At 39.5% G+C, this 17044-nt stretch overlaps 1 protein-coding gene across 3 annotated transcripts in view; it reads left to right on the top strand.

Annotated features, from left to right (window-relative positions):
• Positions 1-15887, top strand: part of RASGRF2 (Ras protein specific guanine nucleotide releasing factor 2) — an 85290-nt gene extending 69403 nt beyond the window's left edge. For all 3 annotated transcript variants that reach the window (XM_081881178.1, XM_081881177.1, XM_081881179.1), the window contains exons 19-27: positions 4332-4444; positions 4945-5005; positions 6489-6592; positions 7773-7857; positions 8332-8529; positions 9082-9161; positions 10561-10678; positions 11789-11857; positions 12870-15887. In XM_081881178.1, coding sequence (XP_081737304.1) covers positions 4332-4444; positions 4945-5005; positions 6489-6592; positions 7773-7857; positions 8332-8529; positions 9082-9161; positions 10561-10678; positions 11789-11857; positions 12870-12962 — 921 coding nt within the window. In that variant the 3' untranslated portion in view covers positions 12963-15887. The remainder of the gene's footprint in view (positions 1-4331; positions 4445-4944; positions 5006-6488; positions 6593-7772; positions 7858-8331; positions 8530-9081; positions 9162-10560; positions 10679-11788; positions 11858-12869) is intronic.
• The last annotated feature ends 1157 nt before the right edge of the window (positions 15888-17044 follow it).

Genomic DNA, 17044 nt, shown 5'->3' with positions numbered 1-17044 from the left:
CGCCTCTTCAAGGCGTAGTATTATATAACAAGCTGTAATGTACACACTTTTTCTATATGTATGAGGCAGAGTTGTTAGTTATGCCTCAAAGCAGTATTTCTTCTTATCCTCCTCCTCCTCTCTTTCACATTAAAGTTAAAGGACCCTATCACAAGCCAGCCTGAAAACAGTTATGTGGCAAATGAAATGCTTAAGAGGTCTAAAGCAATATGGAGTGTTAATTGGCCCTATGTACATCATATACGGGGACGCGGGTGGCGCTGTGGGTTAAACCACAGAGCCTAGGACTTGCCGATCAGAAGGTCTGCAGTTTGAATCCCCGCGACGGGGTGAGCTCTCGTTGCTCGGTCCCTTCTCCTGCCAACCTAGCAGTTTGAAAGCACGTCAAAGTGCAAGTAGATAAATAGGTACTGCTCCGGTGGGAAGGTAAACGGCATTTCCGTGTGCTGCTCTAGTTCGCCAGAAGCGGCTTAGTCATGCTGGCCACATGACCCGGAAGCTGTACGCCGGCTCCCTTGGCCAATAAAGCGAGATGAGTGCTGCAACCCCAGAGTCGGCCACAACTGGACCTAATGGTCAGGGGTCCCTTTACCTTTTTACATCATATACGTATGCATATTGTGACAGGCTTGCTATGTGAGTTCATGGTTGCATTAAGACAGCACTTTATTATGTTTTCCAGACCTTTTCTTACCTGTGAATGTTTGCATTTTACGTGACCTTTCACACACTTAAAAGCCACTTCTAGAAATCTAGTGGAAGTTTAGTACTAATTTCCATGTTAGTTGTGTCCAGGAAAAGAATCTGCTTGCAACATGGAAAATCATGGGGTTTTGCATCGTAATTTTCCTGTCAATTTCATAATCGTGCCAATTCCACTCTACATGATGAAATTTGGGTTAGCCTCCCAGCACACAGTTCTTTCCCGCCATTTTAAAAGTTAGCATGATATGGCAGTAGGTGGCTCAAAAAGCCACAATTCCATAATGCAACAGGTACTGCGGTATAAAAGGACTGTGCAAAATCATGACAGAACCGCTAGCATTATATTCAGGAAAACGTAATGCACCAAACCCTTGCGTGTCGGAATGCAGACTGTTCTAAACCTTTTTTATAGTCCTCATTCTTGTTTTCTAGGTAAATTGGATTTAACTCATGGCCAAAGTACACATGATGCTCAGTCATGTGGAGTTTTGTCCTGGTCTTCCCTTCCACCCCTCCACCCCAAAACGTCACTACAAAGGTTGCCAAGTAAAGCAGAAGACTAACCCAGAGGGCAAGGATGGGAGTTTCTTAACCCTTCCCCATCACGCTGCTTTACTCTTAAAATCTCATACCACTGCTTTTTTTTCTTTCTACCTGATAAGTAAAATGATACACGTATCGGAGAAGGCTGGTCTCAAGCTCCCTGGCTTTTCCTCTATTCTTTGCTTGTTTTATTTATTTATATAGAGCATGTATTATTCTTCTCCCCCCCCTTTATCTTCGAGCCCTAAAAGGCCTCGGTCCTGTATACCTGAAGAAGCGTCTCCACCCCCCATCGTTCAGCCCAGACACTGAGGTCCAGCGCCAAGGGCCTTCTGGCGGTTCCCTCACTGTGAGAAGTGAGGTTACTGGGAACCAGGCAGAGGGCCTTCTCGGTTGTGGCGCCTGCCCTGTGGAATGCCCTTCCATCAGATGTCAAGGAAATAAGCAACTATCCTACTTTTAAAAGACATCTGAAGGCAGCCCTGTTTAGGGAAGTTTTTAATGTTTAATGCTGTATTGTGTTTGTAATTTTCAATTGGGAGCTGCCCAGAGTGGCTGGGGAAACCCGGCCAGATGGGCGGGGTATAAATAATAAATTATTATTATTATTCGCAATAACCCAGTGAGGTAGATTAAGCTAAGAGATGTTAACAGGCCCAAAAGTTGCCAGTGGCTTTGAGAGGTGAGTGGAGATGTGAATCTTGATGGTCTTGGTGCTAGTCCAGCAACTCAATCCACTCCACTCCACTGGCTGTCCCAGTGAGTAGTGAAAACTACAAAACATAAGGAGGAATTAGGCAAGGCGTAGTTTGGGCTAGGGGGAGAATATTTGATTCTGCAGAATATGGCTTTGTAAGCAGGTGTCCTGCTGCAAGCAGGCTTCAGGATTGAGGAGATTCAGAAGGGACTGCATCCAGCATTCATGCAAGAGCTGCTGCATCAGGATGTTACAGGATGTTGATGTTGTTCATTAAAATAATAGTAACTGATGGTAGTCTTTGTATCTAAAAGTTATCTGGTATAGTGCAGACTTAGATGTAGTTGCTCAGAAGTAATTTAATGGTACTTACTCCCAGGTGAGCATAGAATTTCATACTAAGGTACTAATGAAAAGTCCATGGTTTGAAACTTGTCTAGGCAAGCCACAGTTTTTCTGTCTGCAAAATGGGGGATAATGCAACGGTCTTAGCATACCAAGATTGTTGAAAGGAACGGATAATGCCCGTGAAATGCTATACAAACATTAAGTATTACATACTTTTCCTATGCTGTTTTATAATTCATCTATTCAAATATGTGTGTATCTCTCATGGCTGTTTTACCATTAATAATGGAAAACGAGTAAGGAGTATTCCTTTGGTTTCAAACGTTAGGCTTTTAAAAAAAATTTAAAAGATTGTGTATGTTACAAAAGGGGGTCAGAGACTTGAAAAGAGAAATGAAAAGAAATTATTGTCAATAAATGTGCAGAAGAAGGCTGCTATAGAGAAACTGCACACAAATAATAACCTGCTGCAAAGGAAGTGAAAAGCTTTTTAGCTGCATAGCAACAACTTAACATTCACTCTGCATGCCAGATATTTCTCTGGTTTGGTTACAGATTAAGCAGATTCTGCCTGGAAATAAAACACCTGTGTTGCTATGTGAGGAACATAATGTTTGACAAAGCATCACCGGGCAAATATATTATTTATTGTTATTTATTTATGATTTAACCATGAGCAGTGTATCTGAAAAGACAAATGAGGAGTGAACTTTACATATTTCTTGAGTGTTCTAGAGTGTTTCAGTGATGATGATGATGATGATGATGATGATGAAGGAGAAGGAGTGTTGGAATACTTCTCATCATTCTCTCAGTAATGGAAAAGCAATGGCCGTAGACAGACAAAGTTTCAGCTAATTTGTATACAGCAAGACTTTTACCAACAGGCTTTGCTCATAGGATAACCAAATCAAACATTTGTTTGGTAAGTCCTTGCAGAAGTCACTAGACACTGAAGCTAAAATATTTAGAAATATGTATAGGGCAATAGCATATATCTTTCCTAATCACACATTCAAAATAGAATGTACAAGAATTTCAAGAACTTTGCTAGTGACTATTGTTTGGGTTTCTATGGAAACAGATGCTGAATTGCTACCCACATGGTAGCAAACAATCACTGTAAAAGGAACCGTTACAAATATACTGGATTGATGAAGCTTTTAGTTTAAATCCTTTATCCAAACATCTGCACTAAGCTGAAATGCAAATGACTGGAGTTAGTGTTTCTCAATGACTCCAAACATGAAGATATTTCAGTACATGCATTTTCTTGAATCCATTCCCCACCCTCCCAGTGTCTAATCTTTGGAAATATTCCTCATTGTCCTGGAGAGGGATGCACAAGTATTAACTTAGAGAAAAAGTCAGATTTATTCTCAGAACTGATGTATGTTATCCATCTAGGTTTGAGAAGGAGATACTATATGTTGCTTTTAAGCATAAGACATTGCTTGGGAATCCATAGTACACAAAATACTGCAGCTTGCAGTTGGCCTAGCCAAATATCACCTATTTTGAAAATCTTCACTAACTAAAATTTAATTTCTGAGCTGAGAAAAGGGCTGATTTTTACCTTGGAAGTCCTAAAATTAATTATTTTTCTGTTGAGATTTGTGTACCACCCTTCATGATAAATATTAACTAGTCAGTTTACAATAACAAAGTACTATAGAAACATAATATGGGGTATGTTTTAATGTTTGTTTAATGTTACATAATTAACTTCATAAAAATGACTTAAAACATCAGCTTCTATATATATTGTATATGTTACCTTAAATGAACTTGATCTTGGATAAGAATAGGTAGGTAGTTATATTAAAGTGTTCAAAGTAATGTCGGTTAAGGTATTGCTGTCTTGTAATTCAAAACTCTTCAGATATTTTTTAATAACTTCTTGGTTTTGTTTGTTTCAGAATCTTTGGTACAAGGTTCAAATACTTATTCAAAACAACAGAACTGTGAAAAACAAATGCTGAACAAAAACCCATATGTAGTATGATTACTTCATTCAGAAAAAAAAATTCTTTTGCAGGATTTTGAGCTAAACAATGAACTGAAGATGAATGTTCTAAATCTGCTCGAAGAGGTTTTGAGAGATCCTGACCTTTTGCCACAGGAAAGAAAAGCTACAGCAAACATCTTGAGGTAAAGCAGTTGAATTAGTTTAATCATGAAGTATTGTTAGGCATTTGTGGGTGCCAGACTGCTCTAAATTCCTGGGTCTAGTAGATGTTAGAGTTTAATCAAGGCTTGGGGGTTAAACTGACGCCAGAGTTCTAATCACTGGACCCAATTTCCTGTGTTCAGGAGACTGGGGTGGCATTCAACAATATTGTAAAATGAAATGAAGAAATTGTATTCTACATTATCCACACAGCGCTTATTTTCAAGGAATCACAAAAAGAATCACAATGCAGTCACCTTTGCAATAAAAATGTGCTCATTTCTTTCAAGAGTTAAAAATTAAATCTGTTTTTCTCCCAAGGCTAGGAGATTTTGCCAAAATACAGGCTTATATCCACTGATTCTCTGTGATAAAACTTTTACAGAGTTTGTTTCAAAAGTACAAAATATCCTTGTTACTGAAATGTCACTAGCCACAGAGATACACATTTTTATATCAAATATTCTGCCACCTATTTTAGAGCACTCTCTCAGGAGGATCAAGATGACACCCATTTAAAAATTGAGGATATAATGCAGATGGTGAGTTAATCTACATAAGCTTATGTCAGATTTATTCATATTTATGTAAATTGGGGTAAATGAAATCACTAGAAATGGTGTTTGGCTGCTTGCTTGTTACAGCTTTTATAGCAAATTAATTACCATCCCTTTTGTATTTGCACTTGACCACTCCCTGTTCAAATTGTTCAACAACATTTGTTTGAAACAGGTGAAAGGATAGCTGTTAGCTGTTCACAGGCTTAGTTGGAAGTTATGCAAAACACAGGCCTTCCATTTGAATATATACAGTGGTGGTCTTTTAGAATGGGACACATCTGTGAATGGGCCTCTTAGCTCATTATGCAAATTATTGGAAATTGCAGTGTCTATTTGCAAGTTACAGCACAAACAAGAGTGTATTAGAAAAAAAGACTTCGTGCTGCCACAAACCGCAGAAAGATTATTTACATGAGGGAAGCATGAAATGAATTTGAATTTGAACCACAGAATAGCTTGGGAAAACGGATAGCTTTGCAGTTATTGTACTTGCTAATCAAGGTGCAAATTGTTTGTTGCAATAGTGACAGCAAACTTAATTCAGTGTTGAAAGCTTACTGGTTTTGCCCTAGGTGTGTGGATACTAAATTTATCCACCCACATTATGCACCCATGCTTTTAAGTGGGCTTTGCTCTACTCGTTATTTTGCAAGCCCTGCACAATTATAAGTCCCCTACGCCTTACTCTTTGTGCATCTGAATATTTTAGTCTTGTTAATGCACCAATACTATGAAGGCACAATAAAGAATCCAAATGACACAGCCCCATCAAAAATGGCTTGTTCATATGGTTTGCATTTTGAAGAAGAAAACATATTAATGGATAACCAATGTGGGGAAAGAGAAATGTTAAGGGTTCTCCAAGAAGAGTTTCATTTACAAGAACCATGGGCCTTCATTGCCCAGATGGATTACATAGAGAGGGACCTTGCTTCTCCTCCTCAATCACTATGCCCCTTTTGATATCATTGGCAGTAGTATACTCCTGGCCCAACTCTGTGGGCATGGGTATTGGGGGCAGCATTTTTCTGTAGTTACATTGCATGTCAAGGCCCCCAAGCCACCCCAAAGAGAATAAAAACACAAGGACACAGAATTCTAGGTTAATGTTAACGGGCAAAATTTAGGCCACAACTTTATTGGTTACAGAATGTGAACGGTATTGGCTCAGGCATTGGCATCAACAGACTATAGGTCTCCCGCCTTGCAGGAAGATTGGTAAGGGTAAATTCCAAATGTTCTTGAAGTATGGGAGTTCTTAATTTTTGCTGAATTGCACCTGAAGTTTCTATTCCTCTTCCATAGAAGAGACCTCTGTTCTGTTAGTACCTTTCCTCTTACTCCGGTTGTTTCCATAAATGAAGAACTGGGCAGTGAAATTGACACTGCCATCAGTTACCTAATGGGGCATGAAACAAACTGGAAGGATTGAAATGGCTCTTTTTGTGTGTTTCCTTGTTTACAGTTAGAGTGTCCAAAACCAGAGTGCTTTGAAACTTTATCGGCTATGGAACTCGCTGAACAAATCACTCTCTTAGATCACATTGTTTTCAGGAGCATACCCTATGAGTAAGTGCCTTTCTGATCGTTATTATCAAGTGAAAATATTTTGTAAGTGAAGTTACCAACTGATTCACATTAGTGACAGGCCTATAAAAAGAATTTGAATGCATAACAGATAGAGCTGTGTTTAGTGCTGCTTAAAAACTATCATAGCATAATAAATGGACTATGAAAGACTTTAATCAAAGTGTTCATTAGCAGCACATGTCTACTGCACTTCTTTGTGAGCAGAATGCAGTTCACTTCCTGAATAGACTTAGACTTACACACACACACACACACACACACACACACACACATTCTGTAGGCTTGAGAACAAGAGCAGTGAATATTGAGCTTATCAAATACATACCCTTTCAGCTTCCTAAATTAGCCATCTCCTTTTAACCCAAGGGATGGTGCTTTAAAATGAAAAGGGGCTTTTAAAAATCCTATACATCTCTGGTTATTTAGCAGTGTGGGATAAAAATTGTATACAGTGGTACCTCGGGTTAAGTACTTAATTCGTTCCGGAGGTCCGTTCTTAACCTGAAACTGTTCTTAACCTGAAGCACCACTTTAGCTAATGGGGCCTCCTGCTGCCGCCGCCGCGCCACCGGAGCACGATTTCTGCTCATCCTGAAGCAAAGTTCTTAACCTGAAGCACTATTTCTGGGTTAGCAGAGTCTGTAACCTGAAGCGTATGTAACCCAAGGTACCACTGTATATGACAAACAATATGACTCACACCTTTTTCCATGTGTATATTGAATGTTGTAACTCACCCTGGGACCTTGAGTGAAGGGTAATAAATTAAAACAACACCACGGCCAAAAGCAACAACTTTGGGGATGCCACAGAGAATGCCTCCTCTTGGTCACCCCCCCCCAAAAAAAAGAACTTCTGAGGGACTGGAACTACCAAGAAAAGCCCCTGTGCTGATGTTAACACTTGAGAGGGTCAGTGGGGGGGGGGAGGGAGCAGGTATTTCAGGTATGGTAACGCACTCCAGTGGGGTTCCATCTGCATAAAACACAATAAAACCAAGTACAACACAATGAGGTCCTTGGAGGAAGCGTAAGATAAAATTATTATTTTTTAAATGGTGTATAAGTTAATAATATAAATAAATACAATTAACAGTATTCTGGTCTGCCATTTCTGATGACAGTTCCTTCTTTTGTTCTCTTCTTTCTGATTTTTCCAGAGAGTTCCTTGGACAGGGTTGGATGAAACTGGATAAAAATGAAAGAACACCGTATATAATGAAAACCAGTCAACACTTTAATGATGTAAGTTGATGTAAATGCTTTACCTTCCAGACTCTTCATGACTAACTAGAAAAAACCACCAGAGCATTCCATTTTCCTAACCTGCTAGCCAGCAACTGCATAGTTGCAGTTGACTGAAATCTGCAAACACTAGCAGAAGAAATTAAATTATACCCTTGTTTAATAAAAACAAAATAATACCAATCTTGTTTCACATTGCTTAGTTTATTGATTTCTGCTTAGATTACATCCCCTTAGTTCTTCCCCTTGATTCACAACTGAAAGCCCACTGCCAAGGGCAACTTGCTGTTTGGTGAAGATTGTTCTGCCTTTGCCATCTTCCTTAATTCACTTTTTCTTGTGCCATTGTTATTTATGCAATATATGCTTTCTTAGTGTTAAATGCTAAAAAAACCCCCATCATTGTAATTCCATTTATACTGTTAATAGCATGCTGTAAATAGAAATATTCTAAGAACTGCTTCTTTGACCTAGATGAGCAACCTTGTGGCTTCCCAAATTATGAATTATGCTGACGTTGGTTCACGTGCTAATGCAATTGAGAAATGGGTAGCAGTGGCAGACATCTGCCGATGTTTGCACAACTATAATGGTGTGCTTGAAATCACATCAGCCTTGAACAGAAGTGCAATCTACAGACTGAAGAAAACCTGGGCTAAGGTTTCTAAACAGGCGAGTAATCACAAAATGTGTTATCTGTGTAATGGGTATTGTTACTAGAAATATTATAAGTATAGTGGTACCTCGGGTTAAGTACTTAATTGTTTCCGGAGGTCCGTTCTTAACCTGAAACTGTTCTTAACCTGAAGCACCACTTTAGCTAATGGGGCCTCCTGCTGCTGCCGCGCCACCAGAGCACGATTTCTGTTTTTATCCTGAAGCAAAGTTCTTAACCCGAGGTACTATTTCTGGGTTAGCAGAGTCTGTAACCTGAAGCGTATGTAACCTGAAGCAAATGTAACCCGAGGTACCACTGTAAATGGTTTGCCGTGGTTCAGAATGATGTAACCCCATCACTAGAAAATCAGTACTTTAACCATCAGGAACAGGACTGACCTTATCATGGGGCCACAGGGAGCATTACATTATCATAATCCAACACTAGAACCCCATAGTGTTTGTCTTGCATTTGAACTCAAGTTTCAGCAGAATTTTCTTAACCTGGGTAGTATTATATTCCATTTTGCTATAAGGAGTGAATCTTCTAATTTGTTTTCTTTGTAGGCTAAAGCCCTTATGGATAAACTTCAGAAGACTGTATCATCTGAGGGAAGATTTAAGAATCTCAGAGAAACACTCAAGAAGTATGTTTCAAATTATTACATTTTGCTGTGAATGGTGGATAGTTATTAAGATAATGCTTCAGCTAGCTATCTTCTGTGGGAGTAATACTGAACAATTAAGAAATCATCTTTTTAGTACAGGCTTCATGGAATTCAATTCCAATGTTTTGTTGAACATACTCCAAAGTCATTATCATGTATAGATTTTTATAGTATCTCTGGGTAGTGCCAGAGCATATAAACCTATTATTCTGTATATAATGTGTCCTAATAGAATTATAGAAACTTTTCCAATAAATGTATGGCCACATTAATTTTAAAAAACTGCTGGGAATATCCAACAACCTAGATAGCCAACCTGGCGCCCTCCATATGTTGTTGGACCACAGGTCTCATCCTCCCTGACCATTGGTCATGCTGGCTAGAGCTGATGGGAGTTTCAGTCCAACAATATCTGAGGGGTCGTGTGGGCTGTCCCTTTCCTATATAATATCTCCATAGCTCTGAGATTCATATGAAGAGTTCAAAGAAGGGTTGCTTCTATGCAATTATTTGGTAGTGATGATTTTGGGGAACAATCTACCAGCACTTCTGTCATGCTATCTCCATTCACTTTGATGGAGTTTCCCTTGCAGCCCCACTATAAAGTGAGTGGATGTTGGGCTGAGCAATACTTGATCATTTATGCAAGTGCTAACATGCTTCTTGAATACATAGAGTTGATTCTGAGTAAGCTGAACTGAGAGTAGACCCACTGAAATAAATAGACCTAAATTACTTATATTCATTAATTTCAGTGGGTCTATTCTGAGCAAGACTAGCAATAATCAGCAGAGTTCACAACAGACTTACAGCGCAGTCCTATAACATTTTGATTCAGAGGTAAGTCCCACAGTGTTGAATGGGGCTTACTCCAAGGTAGAAGTATGTATGTATACTTTACAGTCTCATTTCACTACTGCAGGTAGGCATGTTCAGTTTTATTATTTTCCTGAGTGATGCACACTATCCCCAAGGAGTATGACCTGTTCATATCTCAAGATCCAGAAACACTTTCTTTGCAGGTTTTGAAGACATAGTTGCACTTTTTTCTACACATTCAGGCATTCACTTACTGCTTCTTTGCAATTTATGTAAGGTTTAGCTATTTAAGAAAATATGTCAGATATGGAATGTATGAGAGTAATTATAGCTCAGTTATAATTGCTTACATGAATTCAGGCTCAATGAGCTCATAGTCATCTTAAGACTATAGTCCCATGCATACATAGCAGGGGGGTGAAATCCCAGTAGGCACAATAGACTGTGATTCCAGATTGGGCTGTATGTCATTCAAAAGACTCAGGAGTTTATAGTGAAAAGGTTAGAATGACCCATGTACAAGACATAAGAGTAAAACCTAAAATTTCTTATCGTTCAGTTGTAATCCGCCTTCAGTGCCATATCTCGGGATGTACTTGACAGACCTGGCATTTATTGAAGAAGGAACACCCAACTTTACTGAAGAAGGCCTTGTCAATTTTTCCAAAATGCGAATGGTAATACTTCTCTCTACATTTTGGTTTCAGTTTACAAGGACTTACTATTGAGCATATATTGATTGCATTTCAAGGTGTATTATAGGTAGAAATGAGAACAAAATTGTTTATTATTGTATGCAGGGTCAATGTTCTATCACCACCTGCTGGTGAATTTTGGAGTGCCCATAATCCAGTTTATATGTATGTACACACATTTTCCCGTTTGTACAAGAGTAAGTTGAAGATGATCAGCTGAGTCAGCTGTTTTGCGTTCAGTGAAATATATAGATAATGTACAGAACCTAGAACTTTACTTCCTTAACCAGCATTAGTTGCCTATGAGGAGCATGTGTGTGTTTTCCGGCAATCGAAAATGCACAGAAGGGCATAATCAAGTTATTTATTTATTTGTCATGCACAAACAGCATGCTTTGAGAAGAGGGCAGTTTTCAGGAGATAATTAAGCTGCAATAGATGCATATACAGTTGATTCATAAATTAAATATTAGGTGGATTTGTGTAAATGAGGGAAAGGGCAATATGGCCCAAGTGAGGTTGAGATTGTAATTCAGAAGAAGATACATGTAAAAGTCTTCTGAAATGCCATTTGTTGCAGGAAGAATATTTTAAATTCTAGTGAAGTCAGTGGCTTGGATCCAAAGTTGCTCCTCCATTCACAACTTCCCCTAAACATCACACACACACACACACACACACACACACACACACACACACACACACACCATTCCGAAGATTCTCTCAAGCACTGGGAGCAGGGGTTTTTTTATAGCATGCAGGGTGCTGCAGAAGAAAAAAGGAGGCAAGAAAAAACCCATTACAGTGGTACCTCTGGTTACGAACTTAATTTGTTCGGGAGTTCCGTTCTTAACCTGAGGTACCACTTTAGCTAATGTGGCCTCCCGCTGCCGCCACTGCCACACGATTTCTGTTCTCATCCTGAAGCAAAGTTCTTAGCCCGAGGTCCTACTTCTGGGCTAGCAGAGTCTATATAACCCGAGGTACCACTGTACATGGTAATAAACTCTGTTCATTCATGAAAGGCAAGTTAGGATCCAAGCTAGTATGAAATTAGTAAGAGACTCTTTTTTATATTTGTTTCTTTAACAGATATCACATATTATCAGGGAGATACGACAGTTCCAACAGACTTCCTATCGCATAGAATACCAACAAAAGGTATTGTACTTTCATCTGTCCTCTTGCACCAGTATAAAGTTTCTGTGGTGCTCTAGGTGTACAAGCACATTTTTCATTCAGTGGAAAAGGAGATGTTTATGACTCATCATTAAATCTAAAATACTGGTAGATCATTTGTTTTCCTTGAATAGCACAATAAGTTCTGTTCAGGAATGGTGCAATGGGAACAGTGATCTGATATGTCCTATTTACAGGGACAGCAAGATAGCCCTAAGTTTATAATTGCAGAGTGTCCAATAAATTGCATTGTCTGTGGAATTCCACATTTATTACCGTATTTTTCGCTCTATAGGACGCACCGGACCATAGGAGGGGGAGAACAGGAAAAAAAATTTTTTTTCCTGTTCTCCCCCTCTAAAACAAGGTGCGTTCAAGGTGTATTCACCCAAAGGCTCTGGAGCGCAGCGGGAGTTCCCGCTGCTCTCAGGAGGCTTCAGGTTCCTTTCGACCTGTTCTTTTGGGCTGGTGGGGGGAAGCGCTGCTTTCCCCCACCACCAGCCTCAAAGATCTCTGAAGCCTTTGGAGTGCAGCGCGAGTTCCCGCTGCGCTCCAAAGGCTTCAGGCTTCGGGGACAGCCTTTGGAGCCTGCACCCAGCTGTCCTGCGCAGCCATCCCCAAGCTAGAACAGCAAGACGGAGTGCTCCACAGTGCTCCGTCTCCCTGTTCTGGCTTTGGGCTTAGCCGCGCAGCCTGCATTCACTATATAGGACGCACACACATTCCCTCTTAATTTTTGGAGGGGGGGAAGTGCGTCCTATAGAGCGAAAAATACCGTACTTTTGCTAGAGACTTAAATTTGTGAAATAATGTGGATTAGGGGTGGGAGGCTGGAAGATTGTTTGAGATCTACTTGGGTATTTGCAGTACAGTAATTTGTGTTGTAAACCGCTTTGAGATTTGTTATTTAAAATATAAAGCAGTATAGAAATGAATTTAACAATAATACAGGCAATCCTCGTTTTGCACGGGGGTTCCTTTTCCTTTCTTCTAGGTCACTCAGTACTTACTTGACAAGAGTCTCATCATAGATGAAGATACTTTGTATGAACTATCCCTAAAAATTGAACCTAGGCTGCCTGCCTGAAAAAAATATCAGTGCTGTCCTTCAGCCTACAGAGAACTTTAGAGTAATGGGGAAATTATGCATGATGTGCCCCCCTACAGAATGCAAGGGGGAAAGCTGGAAGAAATTCAAATTCCCTTTTTGATTAAGGGACTCAGAGCCTCACAGAGATTCCTTTTTGGGCACAGAGAAGCAGTTGCTGGAAGTAAAAGACCAAACGCCAGAGATGTTGATTAAACAGCTGTTGTTTTGCAAACGTGACAGTTTAGTGAAACAGAGACCTAATGAAGAAGAAAGGAAATGGCTGTAATAACCACACTGAATGAGGCAATAATGGGGCAAAGTTAAGTATGGATAACACATTCCATTAGACTTCAATGAACGAGGAAATACAAGTGTAAAGCGAGAGGCTTTGCCTACCCTTATTTGGATACAATGCAGGATCCACAAAGAGCATGCAAGGAACTACATATTTTGATCCAGTTTGCAATTCATCGTGTCCATTGTAAACTAATATTTTAATCCGTAGATGATAATATCTAAGAGCATCATCAACTGCATTTGTTATTTAAACCATTCATTTTAATGGAAAGTATCTTATTTGTCAATAAATCCTGGTATCTCCTTTCCCCAAAAGGCTGGGGAGCAGAGATGCAGCATATTAAAAGCTACCTTAATATTGTACATACATTTTCTTTCTCTAGAAGTATGATTAGTTAATCTAGGGTACAAATGGATACACTACCTTACAATGTTGTCAGACATACACACTTAGGTGGGACTCTGATATTTGAGTTCCATGGCAAAGACTGGCCTTATAGAACAGGAATGGGAACTGACCAATTGTCACGCTGGCTGAGATTGATAGGAATTGCAGGCTAGCAGCATCCATAGGGCCACCAATCCCCCACCCCCTACTATAGTAGATTAATGCTTTGCTCTTGGTTTTGGCAGAGCTATTTCTATAACTTTTGTTTAAAAATATGTTCCCCAATACTGAGCATACCATGTGTGCTCCTGTGCATATATGCACAGCACTTTACATGTGTGGGCTTCCTCCATCAACTTTGGAGAGCAGTTGCAAGCAACTAACCCACTGCTAGCACTAAGCTTTTCTCCCTCCTTGCATTAGTACCAAAGCCCTATCTCCCATCAGGAATAGGTCAACCAAAGTAATCTTATGACTGCATCGTATGACTTGGAACTCCTGTTAGTCTCATGTACTTTAGAACCGGTTCTAAAGGTTTAGATGTTGGCAGTGTCAGACATATCACACCCATGCATTGCTGCTACATGCCATTGCACTGTGACATGCATTTAAACACCGCTGAGCCTCACATAATGGTTGCAGGGAGCTCCTTGCACACACTAGAACTCAGTGGAGTCTTTGCAGCCTTGATCGTATAAGAGTCACTGATTTATTTTACACGAAAGAACATTGCTAAGAAAGGTTGATCTATATAAATTACACTCTGGCACCAGTAATTCTGGGGGACAGGAAGAGTAGAAACATTTATTAATTTTTTAAAAAGCAGTAATTCGTCCATTCATTGGATAAATAAAAACATACTTTGTTCCCTTTTAAAGGATTCCACCTCCACTAACCCACTTTCCATATGCCATCCTTAAGAACCAAAACTTATGGGACACAATCCAGGGAAAATAAAGCAACTCTAGGTCATATTGAATTCAACAGGAAGAATGTACTTTTAATATTCATCAAATCAGTGTCGTTTCTGACTTGTGCCCCTTAGTACTAGCCTTCCCCCCCATGTGCTCCCTGATTAAGTCCATTTATTTAAAATGCTTGTGGTACTTCCCATGGTTCTTTGATAACATGTAGCCTCCTTTTTGTAATTGCATGGAAAGTGAACACAAACACATCATTAAAAACAGAATGCAGATACTAGCACTGTTGAATAACTAGGCTGGAAAAGTGCCCTTACTTTTCCAATGACTTATCAGCCAGTTGACAAAATAGGGCTAAATATCATTATTTACCTCCCTTAAACCCTCTCAGGGAGATAAGTGTTTTAAAAAAAGATTGCCATCTAAGGCATATTTGAACTGATCTTTACCAGACTAAGCTGCTAAATCCTAACAATAGAAAATGGATCTGCCTAGCTTCTGTTTTGTTTGCGCATTTTTTCATCTTTATTTGCACTTTAATATATATTGTCGGCCCAGAGAAGAGCTGAACAATAAATTCCGCTTATGTCTAACTGCAAATACTACTAGCATGTATTAAGTATCTGTGCAGTAATAAGTTTTACTGTTTCTACCTGCTAGAGGTCTGGGTTTTACTATTATTAATAAACGCACGACTGGGTATCAAAGAAGTCTTGAGAAATCCTCAGTAAGTTTTTTTTTAAACAAACAAAAAATAAGTAAAATTCCTAAGGCATGTTTTAAGTACTTCTGGTTAATGAATGTGGTAAACTTTAACTTGGGGAATGCTATTTATAGATGTGTATTTATTGCTTGTCCTTTCATTAGTGTCCAACAGGAAAAGCAGACTGCATCTTGATGCATGATAAACAGAAGCATGGGTTATTTGGACAAAACACTTATTTTACTGCATATTTTTTTTTAAAAAAAATTTTTAATCCACATGGCAGTTATTTAATAAAGGTGCTCACATCTCAAAAGGAGGTACCTTTTTACTTGTCTGTGGGTTCTCCCCTTTCTATTCTTTTTGTTCCACTCACCTACCCGCCATAAAACCTATACAATGTAATACCTATAGTTCTTTATGGGCATTATCTGTGATGTACAGGGGTTGATCATTTATAACTTCATTTTGTTGTATTTCATTTTGCAATATCAGCTTTGTACTTGGGGAGGAGCCTTTGCATATCCTGGTGTATAAGTGCAGCAGAAGGTGCATTTCTGTGTCTTTATCCTATTTATTTTACTCCTGTTATTAAAATATAAGTTAACCCTGTTGCTGTGGGATCCTTGTTGTCTATGTTTAACCTCTTATAGTTTCACAGTTTCAAGCAAAGCTGGTTTGATCACTGTCGCCCCAATCAGATGAAGGAAATTAATGTGTGAAAATGGGCTTCTATGCACATTTCTGATGTGACACAGATGCAAGTTAGCTGCAAAGTTTAGGAATCTTGACTTGACCTACTAGCATGCACCACTCTCTTGCACCATCTCGTAGAAGAGTACACTTTCATTACAAGTGTTCTGAAGTAGTGAAGGAGGCAATTAGACTGAATTTCAGCACTCCTTTGGCTATCCAAACCGGCCTGTAATTTCTATGGGACATGGCCTGGGGATGGTATCCACAATATACAAAATACTACTCCTACAAACCCACTCATCTCAATAAAAAATAAATGGGAGAATGATATAGGTTACAAAATAAACCCTACTGAATGGACTAAACTGTGGTCTAAACCACCCTTTAAATCCGCCTCAGCCAAAAGAAGGGAACTCACTTTGAAGTTAATTTGTAGATGGTACCTAACACCATGAAAGCTGGTGCTGATACACCCAGGAACCTCACCAAAATGCTGGAGAGGTTGCCACTCTACAGACACATACCTCCACGTGTGGTAGGACTGCCCCAAAATTCAATCCTTTTGGACATTAGTTATTTTGCATATTTCTTGTAGGGCTAAACGGAAACTAGAAGCCACTCCAGAACTGGCCTTACTGAACATCTTCCAAGACAATAATGCACATTCACACTGCAAAGAACTCATAAGTCATCTACTCTCAGCAACCAGGAGCATCATAATTAGACATTGGAGGGACCTGCGAGGAGTAAACATGGGCCACTGGTACCAAACCATATGGGAAACAGCCCTACTAGAAAAGCTCATCAACAAACTGAAACTAGCACGGGAACAAACCAAAGAGGATGCCTTCACCCTGGTGTGGCTCCCCTTTATTATATCACAGCCCAACAAGACAACAACAGGAACCCACTGACCACATAAGAATTGATATGGCTAAGCTGACCCAACATCCCCCTCCCACTCACACACACAAACAAAACTCACTGCAGTCAACAATAGGCAACCAACCATGCCCTGCCACTGCCAACAGAAACCAATAAATATTTTTTTCCCATAGAGAAGTGAACAAAAATG

Source organism: Podarcis erhardii (genome assembly GCF_964252035.2).
Source record: "Podarcis erhardii genome assembly, chromosome: 11".
Lineage (NCBI taxonomy): Eukaryota > Metazoa > Chordata > Lepidosauria > Squamata > Lacertidae > Podarcis > Podarcis erhardii.
This window is presented reverse-complemented; position numbering and strand designations above follow the sequence as displayed.